The 25,622-nt window shown below is 39.2% G+C and overlaps 1 protein-coding gene across 1 annotated transcript in view; it reads right to left on the reverse strand.

Annotated features, from left to right (window-relative positions):
- Window positions 1-8,694: 8,694 nt before the first annotated feature.
- Window positions 8,695-25,622, reverse strand: part of RNGTT (RNA guanylyltransferase and 5'-phosphatase) — a 441,453-nt gene continuing 424,525 nt past the window's right edge. Inside the window, exons 15-16 of the mRNA XM_077812806.1 lie at window positions 12,472-12,595; window positions 8,695-9,435 (exon numbers count right to left, since the gene is read on the reverse strand). Of these exons, the coding sequence (XP_077668932.1) occupies window positions 9,272-9,435; window positions 12,472-12,595 (288 nt within the window). The 3' untranslated portion in view covers window positions 8,695-9,271. The remainder of the gene's footprint in view (window positions 9,436-12,471; window positions 12,596-25,622) is intronic.

A 25,622-nucleotide genomic window follows, 5' to 3' on the forward strand; every position in this document is an offset into this window, starting at 1 on the left:
ACAGTACTTGTAATAAATGTGTTAGCATCTGAATGAGAGAAGCTGTATTTGTTTCTCCTTTTATATGAGTAAGAGGGCAGCCATCCAGTAATCTGATAGGCTGGCACAGTTTCCATTTGGTTGCAAAGGTAAAATACAAAACACTGATGTGAACAACAACAAATGGTAAAATCTAGAAACCATACCTGGTCAGTAGTAATGTTACAAACTTGAATATTTGTTCTGTCACACGTTATTTTTGCAGAACACTGGCAGACTTCGCCACTCATGTGAATAAGTATTAACTACCTGCAAAATTATCACGATTCCAAAGGATTGATTTTTCTGAACAGTAACACATTAAATTTTTATTTTTTTTAAAAAGAACAAACTGCTCAGCAGCAGAAAGTAAATTATTCCAGCAAGTTGACTATTTTTAAGAGCAGAAGACTATTTAGAGATGTGAATTCTCTGCAGTTTGATGCAGTCGATTTTTCCCCTTATTGTTTGAACTTTATCCTAAATGTCTTATGTTTTATATTTGAATGGTTATTTTATGTATCTCAAAACCCCATACAGTAAAGCAAAAACTTTATTAAAATAAGACCTTAGTGTATTTGTCTACACAACAAACAAACAAATGTAATAAGCATTAAAAGACACACTGAAATAACACTGAGTGCCTAACAAACTTACAAAGGAAATTCAGAGCTAAGGTCGCTTGTTCTATTCTTATCTCATTCTATTACAGTCAAATTCTGATCTTATTTACACTGAAGAAAACCCCTAATAACATCAGAGTTTAGTGAAGTTATTCTGGATTTTCATGCTTGTGCCTGGCATTCCACATGCACTGAAATACTATACACAGGTGTCAAGTATCAGAGGGGTAGCAGTGTTAGTCTGGATCTGTAAAAGCAGCAAAGAGTCCTGTGGCACTTTATAGCCTAATAGACGTATTGGAGCATAAGCTTTCATGGGTGAATACCCACTTTGTCGGACGCATGTGAAATACATATACAAATACATAGGAGTTTGTGCCTGGTTACCATGAGCTTCTGCAATCAAAACAAAGGATTGGAAATTCACGGGTTCAACAGAGCACTGCTTGGCGGGGAAGGTGGCTCTAATTCCCCTTCCTGTCCCCATCTAAAATCAGAACCATCTTCTGGCTGGGGATCACTGGAGTGTAGTGCACTCAGCACATCTCCTATGCTGGCAGAGCACTGGGAGGCAGTGGTGAAGAGCATGCAACACCAACCTTAGGTTTCCAGAGGATTCCCCAGCTGTCCCTTTGGTGCAACTTTCTGACTGCTTTGGGCTTCCTGAGTGCACAAAGCAGCTGGGAGGCCAAGGATCTGGCCCATAGTTTCAGTAGTGAGGTCCATAATGCATCACATTGCATGTATATTCACACAGCACTGAATAAACTACGAAGTCCTTTCTCAGCATGCACTTGGTTCAGAAATTTTTCTGTGTGGTGGTGTTCCAATTTAGGGATTTGACCCAAGCTTATCTCTCGTTATGACACCTTTGCTCACTGGGCAGTGAGCAGGAAATTCACTTAACAGTGGTACATACACAGTTACACCACAGAGATATCTGACTTAATGCACAGAATAATTGTGAGGAGAAGAGAAAGTTACTTACCTGTTAGTCTGCTTCTGTGAAGATATGATCCCAAATGATTCTTGCTCTTGGGCCCTGTGCTCCCTAACAAAGTGACACTAGTTCTCTGTTACTTGACCCTACAAGGCAGGCACAGTGGGGAGCAGCATGTTAGAACTTTCCTTCAGCCTGGTGGGTGCTCATCACCAATGGCCACAACCCGTCGGAGCCCTCAGGGTCTTCCCCCCTTGCTCTCACCTTTTAATTCCTGGATCAACTTTCCTACTTATACTGCCTTCTCCACATTCCCTCCTATTGTTCGTTCCACTCACTTCTTTCACCTTGATTCAAATTAAGACTGTAAGGTTCTTCAGAGTGGTGACCATATTTTCCTATGTGTTTACACTACTCCGAGCACAACCACTCTCTGACCCTGACTGGAACTTGGCACCCTACCACAATGCTGCCGCTACACTAAGGCATTGAGTCAGAAGGGAGCCACTGCTGCATAAAGACAGACCAAATGCTCCAGGCTGTTCCTTCCGAACCAAACAGAGAAAAAGAGGGTAGAAAATTTTTTTTAAGAGATGAATTTCAAGGCTTTCCCTCTGCTCTGAAGATTAGGAAGGTGGTTGCTCTGGGGACCCCGTCCATGTAACTGTCAGGATGCAGAATAAAACTGGCAGTTTCCTGTGATAATTTGCTTTTACCTTGTCTCCTAAACTGCAGTAACGGGGGGGGGGGGGGGGGGGAAATCACTGTTACCAGTAGTAAACCTATCTATGAAGGAGAACCACTAAAGTTAGAGGATTCCAAATGGCATAACACCATTGGATTCTAGCCATTCTTGAGACAGAGGCCACTAAAATCAAATCAGAATTCAACTGGGAGTGGGAAAAGCATGATAGTTACAACTACATGATTTAAGATCAGTGATTTCATGACTGTTCACAGGACTAAAAACTAAAGTTTTTCAAGAACTGTAAATAATTTCAATACTTGTTTATAGTTTGGGTGAGGGTGTGCGTGACACTGGACCCCCAAAATGTCACTGGTGTCTTGGTGCAGCCAGCATTCCCTTCTCTCCTCTGTGTCTTTGAACATTCTGAAGGTCAGGCGCCCTCCACTCCCTCAGTTCCTTCCACCATCTCCCCACAATCAAGATTCCGTTAGGACTCTGAGGAAGATGGAAAGGTGGTCGGGAAGTGTGAATAGGCAGAATCCATCTCTAAGAACTCCAGTTAAAAGTAAGTAACCTTCATTTCTGCTGCATATTCCTACTCAAGGGATAGTTTGTCAACCAGTACTCCATAAATGGAAGGTGCGACTTGGAGTCCTAACTGAATAAGGATTGAAGTACTGCCTTGACAAATTAAGCATCCGATTTAGAAGCTCGGTCTAGGAAGTAATGTTTTGTAAATGTATGTAGAGAGCCCCAAATAGCAATCCCGCAGATGTCTGCAGTTGGAACAACAGGGCCTTCCAGACCAGGGCAGAATCTGCCAATCATGCCAGTAACGAAACTCAGAGTCCATGTCTGTCAAATCTGGAAGGGTGTGATGATCTGTAGGCACCATATTTCGAGGTGCATTCCTTCTTCTGATAATGGAATCTGGAGGTATATCTGTAACGTCTAGCATATTTTGATTCTTCCTTGGCCTGCAGATCTAACCTCAGAGCCAATCTTGGGTGCAACATGGAAGTAAATGGGGAAACTACAGGACATGCATATGCAAAACAGAGAAAAGCAAACAAACGTTACTGACCTCCTCCTTTTCCCTGGTGGGGACACTGAAGAAGAACAAGTAGCAGGAGCATTCCTTTTACTCTCTTAGGCAAAAAGAAAAGGAGTACTTGTGGCACCTTAGAGACTAACCAATTTATTTGAGCATGAGCTTTCGTGAGATCCGATGAAGTGAGCTCTAGTTCACGAAAGCTCATGCTCAAATAAATTGGTTAGTCTCTAAGGTGCCACAAGTACTCCTTTTCTTTTTGCGAATACAGACTAACACGGCTGTTACTCTGAAACCTCTCTTAGGCAAGTAGACACTCTTTGTCTCTTGCAGATCTGGTAACTGATCTGACTGTAAATCTATGTCATTCACTTGTGCTACCATAGTAAGGGTTGGCGCCATGCGAACAGTGGATAAAGAAACTACTGCCAACCCTAGAACAACTTTCAGATCCAATGCAATTTTCAGAACTGGGAGATAAGTTTTTAGGTAAGTTTTAGGCAAAATTTGCAAATGACACTAAGCTGGGTGTGATTGCAAGCCCTTTGGTGGACATGATGAGAATCCAAAATGACCATGACAAATTGGAGAATTGGTTTAAATTCAACAAGTTGAAATTTCAATAAAGACAAGTACAAAGTACTTCACTTAGGAAGGAAAAATCAAATGCACAACTACAAAATGGCGAATAACTGGCTAGATGGTAGTACTGCTGAAAAGGATCTGGAGGTTATAGTGGATCACAAATTGAATATGATTCAACAATGTGACAGCTGCAAAAAAGGCTAATATTGTTATGGGGCATGAACTGGACTGTCATATGTACGACCCAGGATGTAACTGTCTCACTCTGCTTGGTACTGGTGAGGTCTGAGCTGGAGTACTGTGCCCAATTCCGGAGGCCATACTTTAGGAAAGATGCAAACTGGAGAGAGTCCAGAGGAGAACAACAAAAATGACAAAAGGTTTAGAAAACCTGATCTATAAAGAAAGGTTAAAAAAACAGGGCATGTATAGTCTTCAGAAAAGAGGACAGAGTGGATCTGATTAACAGTCTTCAACTATATTAAAGGCTGTTATAAGGAAGATGGTAATCAATAGTTCTCTATGTTCAAAGGTATGACAAGTAGTAATGGGTTTAATCTGCAGCAAGGGAGATATAGGTTCAATATTAGGAAAATCTTTCTACCTCTAAGGGTAGTTAAACTCTGGAATAGGCTTCCAAGAGCAGTTATGGAATCCCCATCATTGGTGGTTTGTAAGAACAGGTTGGACAGGCACATGTCAGGGATGGTCTAAGTTTATTTGGTCCTGCCTTTGCGCAGGGGGCTGGACTTGATGACTTCTCGTGGTCCCTTCCAGCCCTACATTTCTATTAGTCTATGATTCACCCTAAGCCAGAATCTGAGTCTTTGGGTTAGGATTTGATATTCTTGGATCCAGATCATATGGATCTGAGGCATCTCCTGAATGTGACTTGTCCTTGCAAGCAGGAGCCTTTTTGTCTTGCACAAACTTTCTCAGAACCGAAGTAGATGGATCTGAAGGTTTCTCTCATGGTTTGGCTCTTACCGCAGAGGCTGGTATCAACCAAATATCTGAGCACTATAGTGTTGGATCCAATAATTTGGATATTGATTGCACCAAAGCACTGAAACTGATCCTCGGAAAGAGAGCACAGTATTATACATATTGCTCTTCTTTTTAGTCCCCAAGGTGCTAAAAGCAGACACTGGTATTTTCACCTTGAGTACAGATCTCTCACATGTATTGTATCCAGGACCATTCATAGCCAGACCTTCCTGCAGCAATAAGGCTTGCAGCCTGTTCTGGTGCTCCTTGAGCATGCTGGGGGAAAATGTGCTGCAGATAGACCACCATGAGGGAGATTGACACTCCCTGATGCATGCCAAGCATCTACTATGGGCATCCTGATCCTGGGAAAACTGCTGGACAAGAGATGCACCTACCTTTTGAAGCCAGGTCTCTTAGGTTATGTCTACACTGCGTTTTAAAAAACAGAACAGCGAGTCTAAGAGCCTGGGCTGACACTATCGCACCAAAACCAGCAGTGTAGACATTGTGGCTCGGACTGGAGCTCGGGCTCTGAAACCCACTCCCCCATTATGAGCTTCAGAGCCTGAGCATCTACACAGCTGTTTTTAGTGCTGGGAGCTCAAGTCTGTAGACCGGGGCTCCGAGACTCACTCGTGAGGGTTTTAAAATCAACCCACCACAGATCCAGTAGTGAGAACTAAAGATGTATCTACTATCTATGCTAAGAATAAAACCTTTTTTCCTTTAATAAGTTTACCGCTAAAACTAATACTGAAAACTACACTAAAAGTAAAACTACACTAAACAAAGACATTAAATTATTCTTGAGTGAAGGCTCCAGATCCAATTGGATACAGAGAGGCTAATATCCATCTGCGGCTGCATTTGGAAGGAACTGAGGCAGCAGAGGGTGCCACTCCCCCTTCTATAACCTCACCTCCAAAATGTTCAGGAAGGAAGAGGGAAGGGATAGCAGGGGTGCACAAGTGCTCTGACAAGCACTGCTGTGAGCAGATTCCACCTCTTGAGCTGCATCAGCTAGCACACCCTATGAGTTGGAATATGCATCCAAAGAAGTAGTGTCAAAGAGAGAAATATGTGAAGGTATCTGGAACACAGTAAGACAAGGTTTAATTTGGGGACTTTATTTATTTTACTGGCTTAACACAATATAGGAAGATGGAACATGTACTATTGCAAAACATTCAAAGCCTACATAAAATTATTCAGTGTTTCATGCATCCCCAAACATGTATTTCTTAGTATCCAGTGAGAATTTAACTGGAGTGGGGGAATACTGAATTTTGTTTGGTCTTTTTGTATAGTAGATGTTTACATAAATAATTAATAATGTAATATATGTTAGCACATTATAAAAAGTTATTCTGATTGACCAATTCCTCGGTTCCCTCTCAGGCAGTAAGAATGGAAAACTCTGCTTTAAAAAAATATTTATCATAGCCAAGAGCTATATCACATATTGGCTCTCGGGGAATGCTTATGCATAGGCTTTCTAGCCCACAGAGTTCAACCTCTGACCTCTGAAAATCATGTAAAATTCTTTTGTTTGAATCTTGAGTATTGGTTGAGTACCCAGTTGCTGGCAGTGGGATGGATGGATATCGTAAGCATAAACAATTAGACCACTAGCACAAGTAAATGAACGTCCATTCTTTTAAACCATTGACTTTATTAAAATACTTCATACAGAGTTTGCAGAGGAACATACTGACATTTTCAGAGAACTCCATTGAAAACAAAACGTAACTGTACATGTACTATTTAACAAATAACAACTTAGAGGATGGGTTCATACTCTATATCCTAAGAGCAGACAGTTGAGTTTTTCTCAGGTTTTTTGGCACAGGCTCTTCCTTTCCCCCTTGACTCCTATCTCAGAATATCCAGTAGCAGAGAGCAGGGTCTCATACTACAAACAAAAACAAAAACAAACAGCTGGTCCAAGTGGAATTCCATTGTTTTCATCTGCTTCTTCACTCTACTCTTCCCAGTACCTTTTTTTTTAAAAAAAAACTTTGTCCAGAAAACCTAAGATGATCAGCCTCTTTCAAAGGCTACAGAGCTGCAGTGCAGGAAGAACTTCAAGTCAAATCTGAGCAGAGATCTCCCAAACCATCAGAACATCTCTGAATGTCTTTACAATTCCTTCAATATTTTCCAATTTTAAAAACTGAGTGGAAAAAAACAGTACTGTCAAAATATGCTAAGGGGAACAGTGCATTCATGAACTGGGTGGAATGCACGTCGAGGGCAGGCTACAACGCACTAAAGAAAATGACAAATGATAAACTTTAAAATTCTGTTGAAATAAAGAGATGGAGGGTGGGAAGGGGAAGAGAGGAAATAATCTGGATAAATATTTAAAACAAAATGCTCTTTTCACACATCTCATTCTCAGTTAAAGGTTGCAATTACCATAGACATTTAAACAGCAGTAGAGATTGTTGATAAAATATATGTCATCACTTAACTCAACGGTATGGCTGTAAGTCTGGGGAAAAATACAACGAAGACTATGTGGAAAAGAAATGTACTGTTGTTTCCATGAAGGATGAATTGAGGTTGCATAGGTTTTCACATGAAATTCATAAGGTTGTTTTGGGGAGATAATTTTTCAACCTTGCATAGGTGATATATCTGTTATAAAGATAATAACTGGAAAGTATGTATGGTTTAAACATGAGCTTTGATGAACACATTTTTTCCTCAAGTTTTACTGCAGCAAAAAAAGCAACTTTTTAAACCTCTTCAGTGCCCTAACACATCTATGTAATATCCCAGGAAAGACACATTAGGATTACCATGTGAATGATACAGTGTATGTTTATCCACACTGAAACAATCGGAGGAGCCTCCCACAAAGCATAGCCCTAAAGTTTCCATATAGAAAAAAATACTGTATGAGTTAACTTTATTTACAAACATTAAAACTCATTTAAATATAAACGATTTTGGATCATTTATTATATCAAATGAAATTATGTTAGTTAACCAGACTGTTGAATGAATGGGTCACCCACATTTATACTTATACTTATTTATCAATAACAGTATAGCCAAACACCAGCTTATTAACTGTGTAGAAAACTTTAAAACGGCATTTTTATAATTACTTTTGTTTCTAGTTAGTTCAAACGCAGAGCAATGCCTCCATATGTCTATTAGAATGCAGCTTTTCCATCTTAATTGAGTGAACAACTTCCAGTTGTACTGCAGCAAGAGCCATTAGGATATTTGTTTCATCATTGGGTACAACAGAAATAAAGTCAGCGGATTAGAATACCGTCACAGGACAACTGATTGCTGCTTTGAAAATTAACGTCTTGGTATTCAGCATGTTAATTTCCACCAATAAATATCTTGCCTTTGCCCTGCTTTTATCTAAAAACAGGAGGCCCTTTTCCTGTGACAGGGCTCTATTACATTGGCATTACCTCCTCATCAAAGATGTTGTCTGGCATTTCTTTTGCCATTTTGCACCTGGGTCTAAGACAACATCATTAGTACTGGATATTACTCTTGCATATCACAGTGAGGTGTACCTTTACGTATTATTTATAATGGCTTCACTGTGGAGAACTAAACCCTGTATTAGAAACGGTCTCAAAACAGAGACCTTAATACTAGGGATTTCATGTGTGTTCCTTATCTACAGATAAACTTAAAATGCAGAGCTAAAATTGACCCTAAAATTAGGCGTGTGACTTCAAATTGAAATGAAATGAAATGGAAACAAAACCAAAACCCCCACGACCACCCAGCACATTTCCTTTAGAAAGGATGCTATTTACAACAATAAAGATTCAGTTCTTTAATATTTTAACAAAAAACCCAGCTAATTTTAAAATTAGTAAACCTAATAAGGTTTTTTTAAACCAATACAGTGCACAAACAACATTGCTGCTTGTTCTTGAACATGAGTTTCAGAAATGTAGGAACACTAAGATAAATTATACCAAGGGTGACAAATCTGAACTAATTAAATAATAAGAAAGAAAAAGAAACACCACTATATTTGAAACACAGATTCTAAAAAGTACAGTGTTTCAATGTTTTCTCACAGTTCCAGATTGCTAACATTATAAATTAAAGGTGAAAGATATCCATGTATAAACAAGGCAGCTTTCCACTGATTCTATACTGTTCTTGTCTAAACCTTTGGATATTTCAATCTTCAAATCCCACAAAATAAGGTTGAATTTGCCAGTTACAAAAAGAATGTCGGTACATGATGTGGCATTTGAAAAAAATGCATCTAGATATTTACAGGATGCATAGAATGACTTTTTTGCAAATGTTTTTTAATCCACACACATTTTCATTTCACCTTCTGCAGATTTGTAAACAACATGCTATTCATTCGGACTGTGGCCTTAGGTTATGGTGCGTGGTCTTTTGGGAGGAGGTGGGGGCATGAGTTCAGCGTCAGGATCCAGGTGATGTTTTTGCATCTGTCCTTGAGAAGCTGCTGTACACCTATCAATGAACTCAAACAACATTTCCTTTGTGACTGGATTTTGGATGCTGTTACACACAGCTGGGAACAAAGAACACATTTTGACGTTATTTAACTGATGGGCTGCATGCAACACTTGAGCAATTTGATCCTGTATTTGCAAAATAAATGATAGTATTTGGCACAAATGTTCAGCTTTGAACATATATTTTATAGAACTTTTGTGTTAGGGATGAAATTACTCTACTTTGCTCACAAACAGCTGAGGACTACAGAGAGTAAAGAACTGCTGTCCCAACAGGCATCTAGTCTAGCCTTCTAGTCTAAAGAATAATTCTTTGTCAAAAAGTAAAATTAAATCCAATATACATGTGAGAAATTAGCACATTACTTAGGCAAGTAGTAGCAACAAAGCTCTTGTGCAATGTGTCTTCTGGCTCTGAAGCTCTACCTAAATCATAACAGGTAGGAATACATGATTTTATCCATTTTGACAAACTTGGAACTGAAATAGCTAAGTCTTTGGATTTTTCACCAAATATCAAACAATTTATGAAAAGGCTTGATTCTGAAATAAATATCTTTTTATCATTTTGCCTGTGCAACCTGATCTCATCTTATGAAATATGGGACTTAGGAAAAAAGACTAGAAGCAAGATATACTGATTTAAGGTGGAATTCCATGACTAGCTGGGACAAAAATATAAGATAAGGCTATAAAAGATTTTGAGAGATAGTATGAGGAAGATCAGCTATACTACAGAGGCAGTTTTGTGAGGAAGAACAATTGTTACTCTTTTGAGCCCTGAGATCTATTAAAGAAAATGAGTAAACTTCTCTCCCTCAGCTAATATAAAGTAAAATCATCTTCATGACTAGCAATTAAAAATATGGTTTCATGGGCCACTGAAGATATTCTTTTCATACCACTGTAATTCTGGAAGCATGCACAATGTGAATGTAACATGAATAAAACCGTCCCTAATATCAATGGTTTTTATAATTAAGAACATTTTTGGTATAAAGGTGCTTTTTAAAAAGTTCTTCTGTATGCATCAGTATTAGTCCATTTAAACACAGTATTATAATGAAAAGTAGCTAGCCTTGCCAAAAACAAACAAAAAATTACAAAAATAAAGAAGTTAATGCCCCAGCAAGCCTGTGCTGGTAAATTTGTGTGACCATTTTTAAAGGATAACCAGGACTAATGGGATAAAAAAAAAATCACAATTTTTTAAAAACCCTTTTTCAACTGGAAAAGTCTAAAAAGAAAAAAGTTCAAAAAGGGAAAGATGTAGCACACTCTCACTTTATTTTAGCTTTACTATTTCTTTCCAGCTTTTTTCAAATGTGGAAAAAGCTGGGTCTCTCCTCCTCACCGTAGACCTTTTCCAATGGGGAAAAGTTAAGAAAGGAGGGGAGGGAAACTATCAAAACTCCAAAACCAACTTTTTTCAACAACTGAACCAAAAATGCAATTTTTCCTCATAGATTTTTTTTATTTCATTGTAAAAAATGATTTCCCATGAGCAGTTTCTTTTTTTTCTTCCCTTTTTCTTTCTTTTTTTTTTTTACAAAAACCTCTCTCTCTGTGTATATTTGGTGAGAAAACTCGTCAGAAAAAAAATGTCAGACAGCTCTAGCAGAGCTGAAGAAGAGGAAAGCTGTGCATGCTGGGAGTGGAGGAAGGAAGAGGAAAAGTTGCTGTTGCTTGGAAGTAGGGGAGGGGGCGGGGGCAGGCCAAAGGAAAAGAGGTTGTTGAAGCAACTGGGAGGAAATGCTGGTGCTGATGGGGAAAAACTTTAGGAGGTGGAACAGTGGTATCTCTTCTTTAGTGGCCCATCCCTCTTTCCCTCTTGGTGGTGCGAGGGCTGCAGGAGATGCACAAAGCTGCTACGGTGGTGGAGCTGCTTGAATTCTGAGGTGTCTCCCAAAAGGCACCAGCAGTCCTACTGTCACTTGATCAAATGGCTAATTTCAATTTGCTCATCCAAACAATTTAATTTCACTAGATTATCAGAAATTCACATGGGTGAAATAACTTTAAAGAAAAAGTAGCAATATACATATGCCTCCTGGCAAGCTTAGTAGTTCTGAATACCATGTTTAAGTTTATGATACCACCAAAAATGCCAGTTCAGTATGACTATTGTTACTCATATTATTCCAACATATCTTTATTTAAACTCATTCATTCCACCTGAAAGAAAATTGCTCTTTTGCATTTTCAGAGGATTCTTTTTCTATTGTCTATAGGAGACTCTGAAGGTGTCACAACCCTATAAGGACAACTTTTTTTCATAGCGTTCATTTGCTTTACTCTCTATTGTTTGTAATACTATTTTAGGAGCTTGAAATTACATTTTCTCCTACTAATTTTGTCTTCCATCTGGCAAACAATGATCTTGAATAGAGCTGAAATTATCATGGCTTTTTTTGTTAACAAATTCAACTTATGTAGCATGTTGATGTGCCAAAGTATCTTTCTTTGTGCATCAGCACAAGTCAACATAGCATGGGAATAGTATTTGTTAGTTAACTGTGTTGTAGAGCTAAGACAACTATATTTTGGGGGAGTCTCACATAAATGCATACCGTTAGAATATATTTGACTAAATAAGGTCCCAATTCTGCAAAGAACTCACACACATTTACTTCACACACGACAGGGGAAATCATGGCTTCAGTGAAGTAACTGGTATGTCTACACTGCAATTAAAAACCCATGGTTGTCCCGTGTCAGCTGACTTAGGCTGAGCTCAAACATCTACACTGCAATTAAACATTCCCTTAACCTGAGCCAGCCGGCACATAACAAATGGGAGTGTAGCCTATTTGATTTCACCAAGTGAGTAAGTCCCATTAAAGCCACTGGGATTATTTGTGGTGTATAAAGTTAAGGCACATATATAGGTCTTTGCAAGACCAGGTTATAGTGGAAAAACACAGCCTCCTAAACTAGATATTGAGAATACAGACCATTTTCCCTCATTAAATTAGAACAATGTTAAGGCAGATGAAATTCTGGGACTAAATTTTCTGCCAGAGTCCATTTAACCAAGTTTACTGAAATGGTAAAAAGGAAATGTGTGTGCAAAAGTAAGTTATTCTACTCACCTAGGGCAGTGTTGTAAGCATTTGGAAAGCTTTTGTCTATTCTCTGCCTCATGAAGACCCAGCTGTTGTTCTCAAATTTGCACTCTATAATCTTATTGTCGTACTGTTTCAGTTCTCTTGTCACCTGTTTTAAAAAAAAAGTTTAAAGATAAATGTATTTTATTAAATTAGTTTAAAGGCATTGTTCCTTCAGGTTGTGATAGATAATGGAAGGCCAAACATTGCCCTAAAATTCATCAGGAACAGTTCTTCATCCTACACCTAAAGTTACATTTAGCTGAATATCTTAACATCTCCAATGTACACATGCTCAGCTACTTGACATTTTAAAAATACTTTTGAAATCTGTTGTCAATATATGGCAATTATATTATGCTAAAACATCAGCTACTCTAGGGAAAAAAAAAATCAACCAGTACAAATGTCCCAAATGCAAATAGGTTTCCATGGGGATGAACTGCTTCCTGTATAAATGCTACTGCCAGCCTAAGTGTATGAAATGCATTATCTGTGTTTCCATCAACCTTCATTGTTAAAGGTCTCAAAGCCAAACATTAGGTTTCAATACCAGAATTAGCTTATAAAAAATATTCCACTCTTTACATTTTTAGAGATTATTTTCTTTTAAAAATAAAGTAAATTCTAACTCCAAAAATTACATGGGTATTTAAATCACACATGTTCTAAATATCCTTCCTAAATATCCTATTAAATATCCTCTTTTCTCCATTCATTCATAGATTTGTCAGCAAGCAGCTGATACCGTGAGCTATTTGTCTTTCTATTAGATGATGCTGAATGATTTGGAGATTTTTAGTTCATGTGTACTATTCTTCCTGTTTATTTTGGATACTTCATCCTATGCATCTTAACCTATGATAAAATGCAAAATGCCCAAGTAACCATGGCAACTTGAGAACTTTATCTAATGCTTTAGCAACTATTTTCCAATATACTGCAGTTTGTGCCAAGAAGCCTCTTTGTATGTAGAAATCTGTATTTAACTGTTAGTTTTGTGTTTAGCTCTGTTATAGTTTTCAAATCAAATGCTAGTCAAGGTAATATCACAACTGTGATGCAGTCTTTTATGGGTACGGTAATTACTTTTCCTTACAGTAAAGAGGACTGGTTATTTCATTAGCAGAAATTTGCATTTCTACTGTCTATCCACTTACCATCACTGACACAGGAATTTACTGCTGTTCAGGGATACAGACTTTGAAGAAGGCCAGGAAAGTCCTTGGAACAATTAGTAGGTGTGCAGTGAAAACTCTCAAACATATTTTGGACTAATTTCTAGATAAAGGCAATTAATCTGCCAATCTGAGTCCCAAATCTGGATTACCCCATTTGCAATATAGGACAAGTCTAACCTTCAAATTCTAAAAATGCAACCATCAATACTTGTTCAGCATTTATTCTGACTATGCTATTAATTTCAGGAAAGGAGGCTCTTGGATTTTACGTGTCAAGTAAAAGTGACACTATGAGACAATTTAGCTAAACTGCTTAATTTAGGCCAGTCAAGTCATGAAACTTTACCATAAAAAAGTCAGCTCTAGCACTCCATATCTCAAACTCATTTATTTCTTCTTTAAAAAGAAGTAATCCTTCTGCTGACTACAGATACTTTTAAAAACCATTTAACTGCTATAATGAGCTTTGTGACTGTTGGTGGTCACGTGGATTAGGGGAGACATCTCCTATGCTGTTTGCAAGATTAACTGATCCCCTAATTTGCCTGTCTTTCCATTTTTAGCACATTTCCTTATACGGTATCTTAGTTCACTATACATGTATTAAAAGTGATATTCCAACCAGATGTTCAAGTAACACAGACTCATTTAACATTTATATTTCATTAGGTGTGTTCAGGAAAACACAACATCCTTTTCTAATCCACTGTGGATGTTTAAACACAGGAAGAAACTTTTGGCTGCGTAATGATTTGGAAAGTATATTATAACAATAGCTGCCAAGGAAAAAAATTATTTATATGCTCCTTTTTTCTGATGAAGCAGGAAGAAGAATCACCTGCTAGAGGCAGAGAGATATTCAACTCTAGTCAGTGACTTTCACTAACTAGCAATCTCAGTAAGCCTTTGTCATATAGTTTATCATTATTCTAGTGTTCAGAGGCTCAGAATAGCAATAAATTATGTGGTTGCTCTGTGTGACTGTGGCAATTAAGCAGTATTATTAACTCTCTGTATGCTTGCTTGGCTACTCATTAGCAATCTGGAAGATAGATCTTTCCAGAAAATGCAAACACCTGCCAATGCACTGAGCTAAATGCTTTTAGAAAACTGCTGATCATAGTCTTCGCAAGTTATAGCAATGATCTTAGCAAGTAAGGAACATTGCAGTTACCAGTCCACGATTAAATGACCTTGGTCTTGTAAAAGCACCTATCTTAATGTGTAGGCACATTTTCTTTTAGAAGCTGTTGAACATTTTATCAAGAGTACAGAAAGTACTCTGAGCACAATATACATGTTCAGCATTAACAATGCTGAAAATACCAGTGTACCACAATCATTCTAGGCTTCGTAATATGTATGTGTTTGGAGAGGATTGAAAAAGTCACAGAACAATTCCTTAGTAATCACTGTAAACAAGCTTTGTTGCAAATATGTCACAGTTCAGGGCAACTGCACCTGTGTTTCCCCTCAGTCATCCAGCTCTCAGCTTCCAGCTCCCCAGATGTTGCCTCTCTTGGGTGAGGAGACCCACTTCTCACTCTCTTTTAACCAGGGTATGTCCAGGCTGCAGTTCCCTGTCTTCACTGTGTATTTCCCAGCAAAGACAGGCTGCCTAAACAGATGTGCTTGCTTTTCCTTCAGAGACTGATAACAGGGTGATTTCTGCAGATATAAGGTACCTCAAAGTTCTCTCTAACCTACTTTATTCTTCAGGTACAAGCATTACAGAGAAAACATATTAAAAACAGTAAAAGAACCTTCTTGCATGCTAAGAAGCTTACCAGAGTTCACGCTAACATGGATTCTGGCATGCCCAGTCCTCCCAACTCTACCTTAAGGATTGGGGCCCTCCATGGACTGGGGTCCTGGGCATTTGCTGGATCAGGAAGAAGCCTTGAGTCCATTTAAATCCAGTCTTTTCATCCCCAAACCCTTTCTTTGCCTCTCTGCCCCTGGGAATTCTAGTCTGAACTAGTGTGTGTGTGGATATCTCCAGGGGGAAGGCCTCAAAGGCACATAACAGAGAAGTTCATTAGCCTCCTCACTCCCTACTAGAGAAGGTACATAAAATGCCACAATACCACATACACAATTGCAATTTTAATACAAAATACCACCAAAGACTGTTTTGGATATTGTCAATCTGCCACAATCACTTCATGTATCACTCGCAACCATTTCCTGAAGTGGTGATTAAGACTAAATGTGGTCTGGGAGGCACCAAAATGTAACTCATCCCTCACCAGAATCCCTTCTCCCTCACCAAGCTTTTTCCTAGCAGTTGAGAGTGAGAGATTAAACTTCCCTCCTAGTGGGAAACAGAGTGACATATTGCACATCCTGCCCCACAGGGGTCTCTCTCTAGTCTCCCTTCTTGGCTTTGTGTTCCTCCATCCTTCCCCCACTCCCACCTCTACATATTGTAGAGGAAATCTGAGAAACTTATCATTCCACTTCTTGAAAGCGAGTTTTGGCAGTTGTTTGTTCCAGCTTGTGCTGGATGGGACAAGGGGGAAGATATCTCAGCTATGATAGGATTGGGGTTGAGTGCTGAACAATTTGCTCAGCAGTGAGATTCACTGTATGAGCTGCTGGTGCTCTTACCCCAGTGATGACAAATCTGTGGAACCAGAGCCAGTTCTGACAATGCTTCCAAACCTGTTGCAGCCATACGGGTCTGCCAGATTATGGGGCCACCACACCCATTCTAGTGCAATGTGCTGGAGAGAAAGAGCAACTTCATGCCAACAAAGCCCTTTGGGGGGGATAATCAGTATGTTTCTCCCTCCATCCCAGCCCAGACTGGGACAGACTACATGGTCTCCCTCCCCAGTGAACAGAAAACCACCATACACTATTCTTGTAACTGTCCCCACAATCACAAACCTCAATTTGTACATATTTCGTAGTCTATATTCCAATGCACAGTGAACTCACCTGGCACTATATAGGGGTTGGGAATAGGTACGGGTATGGAGGACAGGTGATCACACACTGAATCTTAGTCCTGGCATATAGGTGCCCAATTGAATAGCTTTGCAGGGGACTCCAAATTTGTTTGAACTGGACCTGTTTGGAACTTAGTACTCAGTGGCCTCAAATTTGGAAGTTTCCATCAAACTAAGGACTCCACGGAGCCTCCCTTAATCACTAGTTCCCTAGAATATTTTCAGACAGCTAATGGAAATTTGGATCCCACAATACCACATGAATCAGTATCATGGAATAAATAGATTCCTTTAAAGTTCAGCAAATTTAAGGTAATCCTATTAGCTCATATAGAATAAAAAAGCATAACTTTTTCCTTTCATTATGTTGAAAAGCTTCCCCACTAACTGCACTATCTAATGTAGTCCTTTAATAAAAAAGTGCTGTTCTCTTTACAAAAACAATAGCATCTAGCATTTATGTATCGCCTTTCATGCAAAAGGAACCTGAAGTAGGAAAGAAACTGAAATATCAACTACACATACTTCCATCTACCACTGCAATGCAGCCATTTCTGAGGTAAAGTACATACAGCAACATTATACAGCAATTTAGGACATGTGAAAAATAATGTATCCAACTGAAAATACAGAAGGGAAAACATTTAGGTAACCAGACAGTAATTATTTCTACTGCTTTGAATACTGCCACAGTATCTGTTATGACCACAAATGGTCAAAATTTCTGTTTTACATCTCATTCAAAAGAGCACCTGCAGCCATGCAGTGCCTCTTGGTACCATGCTAGAGCACAGATTCGGTAATGAGTCAGGGATAATTTCACCATAGTGAATCACCACATCGTTCCTACAACTGTTGCATGTTCTCATCCAAATAGTAATCCAGCCCTGCTTAGTTTGTGAGATGATGGGATCATGGCAAAGTTGCTATTATATGTAATTTAGTTATTGAAAAATCATTGTTTATTTTATATTTTAAAGCAGTTAAGCAAATATTCAGACCTTTGGTTAAAATGAAAAAGTTATGATTTTTTTAAAATCATCATCTATTTTTTCCAGTTTCCCAATTTTTAGTTTTTTTGTAAAAAAATGTAGAGAAAATTTTATATCACAACAAGAAACACATGAGGTTACATATTTCATTAGAGTTCTGTGTTCAGTGCAATTATGACAAATTATTTTTTAGGAAAACAATCTACTTTAAGGAGACACTGAGGCTGCCAAGAAAACATTTTAAAAATTCTATTTAGAAATATGTTTTTGTTCATATCATTTTGTCTTTGTACTTTTACCCTCATTCTTTATTACCAAAAACATCTGCAGGACTAAAAAACGGTTGTTTATAAGTTCAGCAGCTTCTGTTGCTTATTCCTTGCCTGAAGTCATCATCTTATTTGTGATATCCCAGTAGAAATGATTGTGATGTTAGAGTAAGAAGATTATGATTTCCACAGAGGAATAAGCAGGAGCAGCAGCTGAATTCTTAAGAAATAAAGGGGGTTTTTAACATGTAATTTCTTAGTAATATGGAATAAGAACAAGAAAACAGAATACACAGACAGAACAGTTAATAAATATAATGGCTTTCCAAGTTTTCCAAGAGGCATTGCTCCACACGATATGAGCATTATTCTTTTCCTATGTAAATGAACAAATAGACACATTAATAATATTCACTCACAATCCATTAGCTGGATTGCAGAAAAGCTGGCATATTTTGCCATATAGAGCTGGTCTTAGCACTTTTGGCCTGTGAAACAATCCCCTCCTCACTGCAAATGTAAGTGATTCTTATCCACCCGCATTATACTACTATGAACAAAGTGAGAAAGATAGCTCTTTAGCGCATGTCCAAAATTAACTGAATAACTCTCTGATGGAGAGTGTGAGAAACCTTCAGGTCATCCCCAGACTCTTGCTTCAGGAAAAATGGAGCCCGGCAGCTAGTGCTGGGGTCAGGGCATTCTTGAGACATTTAACGAAGTTTTCAAGGGAAAATTGTCCAAAGAATCTGAGAGATGTGAACACCTCAGCCACTGGAAGATTTTGGCTATGTTCAGGCATCAATGACAGCACAGGGGATGAGGCGGGAAATATGCAGACCAACTTTTGCCTTTACAGTTGGTGATCTCTTCAGTGAGGCAGGGCAGAACTAATGCAGCCTCAAATCCTGGTTTCTCCCACCACTACCAAACTTGATATGGTTGTACCACCCCATTTTGGTGAACTATATCATTCAGATAGTGAGAGCTATATGAGAAAGTATTATCACTGATGATTTACAGATAAGGAAACTCATATGGAAAGTTTAAGCAACTTGACAAAAGACACAATGAGAGTCAGTGGCAGAGTCAGGACTGAAACCTGGGAGTCCCTTGCTCTACATCAGTGGGTCACAAACTTTTTTACTGATGACCTCTTTCACACAGCAAGCCTCTGAGTGCGACCCCCCCCCAATAAATTAAACATACTTTTTAATATATTTAACATCATTATAAATGCTGGAGGCAAGTAGGGTTTGGGGTGGAGGTTGACAGCTCACGACCCATCATGTAATAACCTCATGACCCCCTGATGGGTCCCGACCCCCAGTTTGAGAAACCCTGCTCTACATCCTGTGCTTTGTTCTCTTGAGTCCCCTCATGCTATTGAATTACCCCTCCTTGTGGCCAGAGGTCATAAAGTTGCTTAAGCATAAATTAGCTTAGCTGCAGGAAGCCAATTTCAAGCTTGCAGTGACTTACTGCTCCCTTTAGCCACAAACTGATGGAGGGTCCTCCCCAAAATCAAAGAGACGTGTGATGATTTTCAAAGACACCAAAGTCTAGACCTGGGCAGCTGCAGAGGATGAGTACCAGACAATGAATAAACTACAATCTCCAGGAGATATCAAATTTAAATATTCAACCCTAGCAACTGGTGTAAATTTAAATAAGGCAGGGGGACTTGTAGTACCAGACTTTGCGGGTCCCAAAAGTCAGCTCTAATGTCATAGGTTATACACTATGGTAAATATAAAATGCCTGTGTTTTCTCTGAAAGTATATAATTTAGATTGTAAATACCATTTTAAAGAATACAGTTTTTCAAGTGAAATACCAAAAATATACATGAATATAAATAAGGCTTTTAAAATATACTCAAGCCTGTTCATAGAATGAGCTTTTACTGCACCTAAAAGCATCATAAACATTTCAGTTGATAAAAAAATGAATCAGTTAAATAAAATATTACATATTTTCTGTTCACCAAACAAAGCTTCATAATATAATGAAACCATATTAAAAATGCATGTTAAAAGGACCATTTTCTCAAAAATAAAGATGTGCTGAATTGGTTACCACTGCTGTTATTTTATTTTACTAGAGTTATGAGAACTGATGGTGTGTAGTTTTAAGTAGCCTATTACACAATAAACAGCTGTCAGGTTGTGTAAAGCAAGGGAAGTCGAAATGTTTATTCAATAGTGAAGCTGTTTACTGATAATGACTACACATTCTCTCTTGTTTATGGGAAATAAAATGAATTACCTGACTCCTTTAAAGGAACATTAACAGGTTAAAATAATATTTTACATACATTATGAAAATCTTTTTTTACCATATACAGCATGGCCAACACCAAGAATTGAAAAATCCTGAGTCATGCACCTCAAAATCATGAGATTTTTAAAAACAATAAATTCAGGGTTATTTTTCTTTGTCTTTATTTCTAAGTCATAAGATTAAAAACATGCTCTTCTTCACAACCATGAGGGCTGGAAACTTTTTTTAATGAAAGTAGAGATTCTCACCTAATTATATTTCTCTAGGTGCTGGTGCTTGAAGAAAAACACCAAATATTGTGAGACTTGCAATAAAAATCACAAGAACTGGAAACACTAAGTATATGCTATTGTCTATTTCTTCAATGTTTTACCTTTATTTCCCATCTTCAAATATTGATTCAGCTTCCTGAGATTTAGGATGGGCTAGACACCGCCTGTCTGTCAGACTACCAGGAAATAACTGGAATAAAATCCCTTCCCCTTCTTTTCGTTGGTAGCATAAGCTTGGTGTTTCTTCGCCAGGAGGAAGTACATTTCCTGTAACAATCTGGGAGAGTTTTCTGTAAACCAGATCTTATAGTACCTTCTAAACAATGCTCAGGACCAATGTGTCTAAGGTGACAAAAGACCAAGGGTTGTAAAATAGCAAAGAGGTCCCAGTAAACTACTGTTAATGGCAAAGCCAGCTAAATGATCTGGAACCTTGCAAAACCCCTTCTATTTCTGGTGCTTGCTGAAAGAATGGTTAAGATAATTTGGTTTCTGGTGTTGTTAAGGTTGAGCACACTATATGTAAGGTGGTACTGACCTCCTTTGAAGCTAGTCACTCACACTACAACCAGCTTGTGTACTAGAGCCTTTTCCCTCTCTGACTTGAAGGAGGGATCCATCAGATGAGTCACAGGTCCAAATGTACAGAGTGTGGCCTTTGTCTCTATTTTCCTCAGCAAATAAGACTGCCCCCAAAAGTTCTCTGTAGTGCAAGGGAAGAGCTTTTCAAGGACCCCTAGTGGAAATCATACCTTCAGCAAATCAGACCTACAGGAATCTATGCCTGCCACAGCCTCACCTGCATCAGAGGCCACCAGAGCCTTATGCTGGGCTAGGTCTATGTTCTCACAGACTTGCTTCTAAAACGCCTAGTGTGTCTCTTGATAAAATCAGTCAGGGTAGAGGCCTTCTTCCATATCTGCACCTTAACTTTGGACATGAAAGCCTGGTAGTTCATGATGGAAAGGTTTGAGGATGTAGACTGGTGTACCCTTTGTCTGAATAATCCAAGCACCACAGTTCAGGGATCTAGACCACAGTATTCCAAGTATGGCTCATCTTCCCTCTAGCCCTGGCCATCTCTGCCACCAAACTTTCACAAGACAGTAGTGGTCTTAGCCATAGGCATCTTTGAGGGCATATTTTTTCTTGAGCACTTTTGAGACTGGGAAGTAGTTGCATCACAGGGTCTGCCACATCTTCACCAGCTGGTTTAAATAGGGTATAACAAAAAGGTAACCCTAACAGACTGGAGTTTCTGGCCCAGGCAGCTCTGAATCATGGTCCTTATAGATTCCTGGACTGGCTTCACCTCAAAATCAGGTGTCCTGGACAACTTCTGTAAAAATTAAAGAAGGTAGGATCCTCCACCTTGGTGTTCTTCCACTGTAGCATCAAAAGAGTTCTCTGATTATTCAGAGTTCAAAGAAAGAGCCCATATCACCCTGATCCTCAGCCTGCCCTGCTGCAAGTGGACAAAACTGACTGGAATGTTTGGAGGACACCATGGATATACCTGGCATAAAACTGTGTGTAAAAGCTATGCTGGCAGGATATTTTATTCGTGGTAGGGTCATGGCACATAGGTTGTAGAGAAGGCCAAGGGTGCTGTGAAGATAGAGAGTGAGGAGAAATTGGAGGGAACAAAGAGTCATCCAAAGACAGACAAAGGATTCGGGGACAAATATGGAGGGTAATCAGAATGCAGTGGGAACTCAGACCCTGGGAGAGTCTGTGGAACACAGGCAAAAGCTACAAGGGAGATTGGTAGCTGCTGATCAAGCCTTGCAAATGGCTTTCCAAGAGTCAGAATTCCAGGAGGAAAGTTTCAGGACACCATGGAGGAGAAGGGTAAACTCCTTCTCATGGTGGGGGACCTGGCGCTGGAAAGAGATGACCTGAGGGCCCAGCTCCGTTAACTTTCAGGGAGAAGGCATCATACCCCTAAGGGTTATAGGGTTGAAGGGGAGGGTGTGTAATAGGGTCCTACCCCACACCACACCTGAGAGACAGGAAAAGGATATCAGTCTAGGCGGAGGTAATCCCAGAGCAGCCAGAAGGCTGCACCTTCATGGTGAGCATACCCCATGACACAAGATCACACCTTAACAACAGGAAAAGAACAAAGAGTGATGGGCAGAGCACTTTTAAGAGGTGCTAAACACAAGAAACTTGACTTTTACAAAGACATTAAACACTCATAACAGCACATTGCAACATTTCACATCACAAAAAAGTGAAATCCTGGGAAAGCTGCATATGAACCGCAAGTCCCCAGGAAAATGTTGGAAGCTGGTGATGATAAGACCATCACCATCGATAAAAACACTGAATTTTTCAACAAAGTATGGAACCAGGAAAACCCTCCAGAACAATGATTGGTATAACTGCATTGCTGCAGGGTGTGGATTTTTCACATCCTTGAGCGCTGCAGTTATACCGATCTAAGTTGATAGTATAGACCTGACCTAAGAGAAGAGCAGGCTAGATTTCAACTTGGAAGTTGATGAGTGAACAGACTTTCATGCTAAGAGTAATCATAGAAGAGAGCAATGAATGGCAAAAATTATTCATCATAAACCTAACTGATTTTCAGAAAGCATTTGACAGCTTTCATTGCAATTCAATCTGCTACAACTTGAAGTGTATGGTATGCCAGAATAAATAATTAACATATCAAAGTGAAGTTTGCACAGTTAATGTAAATGCAGACTTGAGCAAATAGTTTAACCTAGACACTGGTTTCAAACAAGTATGTATCTTCTCACCTCTTGTTTGCCAGTGACTTCATTATGAGCAAAAGCATAAATAGATATACACAGGCAACAGCTCAAGCAAGCAAAGACTAAAAGACTTTCCATCATCAATAGCAAATTTTTGCAAAAGTATAGTAACACTAATATACTGTCTCCCTGGCTTTTAGTTCTTCCTCCCTCTCCTTTTCTGTGTATCACAGACAGGGCTGATAGCACTGACTATTATTAAGATTGCCTGACACTTCCCATTATGAGACCCTGTTTTCAGTTGCTTACAACTTTCCTAAACTTCAACCATTTCGGATGTAATTTTCCATGCTGGAGGTCTACCTCAGGCTGAATGTTTTGGGAAAATTTCAGCCAGAACAGTTTGGCTGTTTTCAAGAAGGGATCTAGGGAAAAATATATTTTGCCCATATTAAAAAATTCTGGTGTCCTTTTCTTTGAGAAGATCCCCTGCTTTGGAGCAGGGACGTGACATTTGGCAGGGGGTTGCTTTTGTTCCACAGATGTTCCTTTGCTGACCCTATGGAAATCTGCCCAAATTTGGCCAACTAATAAGCCTTTAAAAATATCCATTTTTCACATGCCCATTAGAGAATAGCTAGGGGTTTACAGCTAAATTCCTCAGATTCCATCCACAGTGAACCTGAGCAGGGCAATTACAACTCTGGGCTGCTGTGGGTTAGGGGCAGGCGCTGGAACTGAGAGCAGGAAGCAACCCCCTTAATTCAACCCCCTTGTGTGTATATGATACAGTAATTACATAATCACATACTATTTTTTCCCACAGGATCCCTGCCTCAATCAGTGCACAGGATGGCCCTGCTATGAAAATAACGCCTGGTCTGCACTAGAAAGTTAAGCTATCTTAACTATGTTGGTCAGGGATGGAAACATCCACATCCCTGAGCAGTGTTGTTAAGCCGACCTATTCCCCCAGTGTAGACAGTGCTATGTCAACAGAAGAATTCTTTCACTCACCTAGATACCGCTTCTCAGGGAGGCAGATTACATATGCTGCTGGGAGAATCCCTCTTGTCAGCACAGGTAGTGTCTACACTGAAGTTTTGCCATGGTGCAGCTGTGCCACCGTAGCATTTTAAGTGTAGACATACCCTCAATCAGGTATGTGTAATGAAAGAGACTGTGGTGTGTGGGACCCCGTCTCCTTTGTTGTCGATGGAAGGTGTGTAGTGAATGAAACAGGGGATTGAAAGAAGAGAAAGGATGGTCACAGTCTCATGGTTGAGGCAAATGAATGGTGCCCAGGGGAACTTGATTCTATTTCCATCTGTGCAACCGTGTTCCTATGTAACGCTAGTCAAGTCACTTAAGCCAAACTTTTCACAGATGGTCACAAATTGTGTGTTCCTGGCTTGAGACCCTAGGGTCTGATTTGCGCAAGTGCTGAGCACTCACAGCTGCAACTTCAGGCAATGGACACTGTGCTTTGAACATAAAAAGTGCTATGTAATGCTAAGTACTCTGAAAAATCCGGTCTCGGGCATTTCAAATTGGGCATCCAGAATTAGTGCAAACTTCTGACCTTAATTTCTCAGTGCCTGGGATGCCCTTCTGTAAAATGGAGATAACACCACCCATTGGGTGTTGTGAAAATAAAGTCATTAATGTTTGTGAAGCACTCGGCCACTATAATGATGAGTACTACAGAAAAGCCCATGAGGAAATTAATTATTCTATCTTCAGAGTAGGTTTTAAATAGTGTCCAGTAAATAAAGCATGGGGGCCACACACCAAATAATGAGAAAACAAAATATTTAGCAGCCACTCATTAAGGGAGCACTGTTCATTTTGTGTACTGAATGAAGATGGGGTCCCATGGAAAAATAGTGTGTTGTAGTGTAATTAAACTGTATCAGAATGCATATGGACAAGAGGGCCGAACTGAGGTTCCATAGGCAACCTTAATTCTGGCCTTTCCTAGCTTTTCTGTATTTGATTTATCAACCTCAATAATGTTTTTTTAAAGTATTTTGTGTGTGTGTAATATATATTCTTTTTCTGTGTCCTATCCAACAACATTCTCTTCTCATCTTTCCTGTCTCTGTGTTACTAATTGTTTATGATTCTGGTTTTATCTTCATTGCATTTCTCCCTTCCACATTTTGCAAAGGGCCTATGAGACTACAAAATTCTCTGTCTCCTACCTATCTGCAGTAATACTACCTTTGCTGTGTACACACATAGCAGAGCATCCCTGTACCAGTGCTTCCAGGAGAATCTAGGTCAGTCTCTCTGTGCAGTCTAAATTAAAAAATGGCTTCCACAGGTCAACTAACCGTTTCCTCTACTGAATCAGGCCCCAATTCTGCACACACTTATCCATGTAACTTTATGCATGTAGGTACACCCATGGAAACTATTCCCTTGCATATGTGTTTTCAAGATTGGGGCCTTAGACTCCGT

The sequence above is a fragment of the Eretmochelys imbricata genome, chromosome 3, assembly GCF_965152235.1.
Source record: "Eretmochelys imbricata isolate rEreImb1 chromosome 3, rEreImb1.hap1, whole genome shotgun sequence".
NCBI classification, from domain to species: Eukaryota; Metazoa; Chordata; order Testudines; family Cheloniidae; genus Eretmochelys; species Eretmochelys imbricata.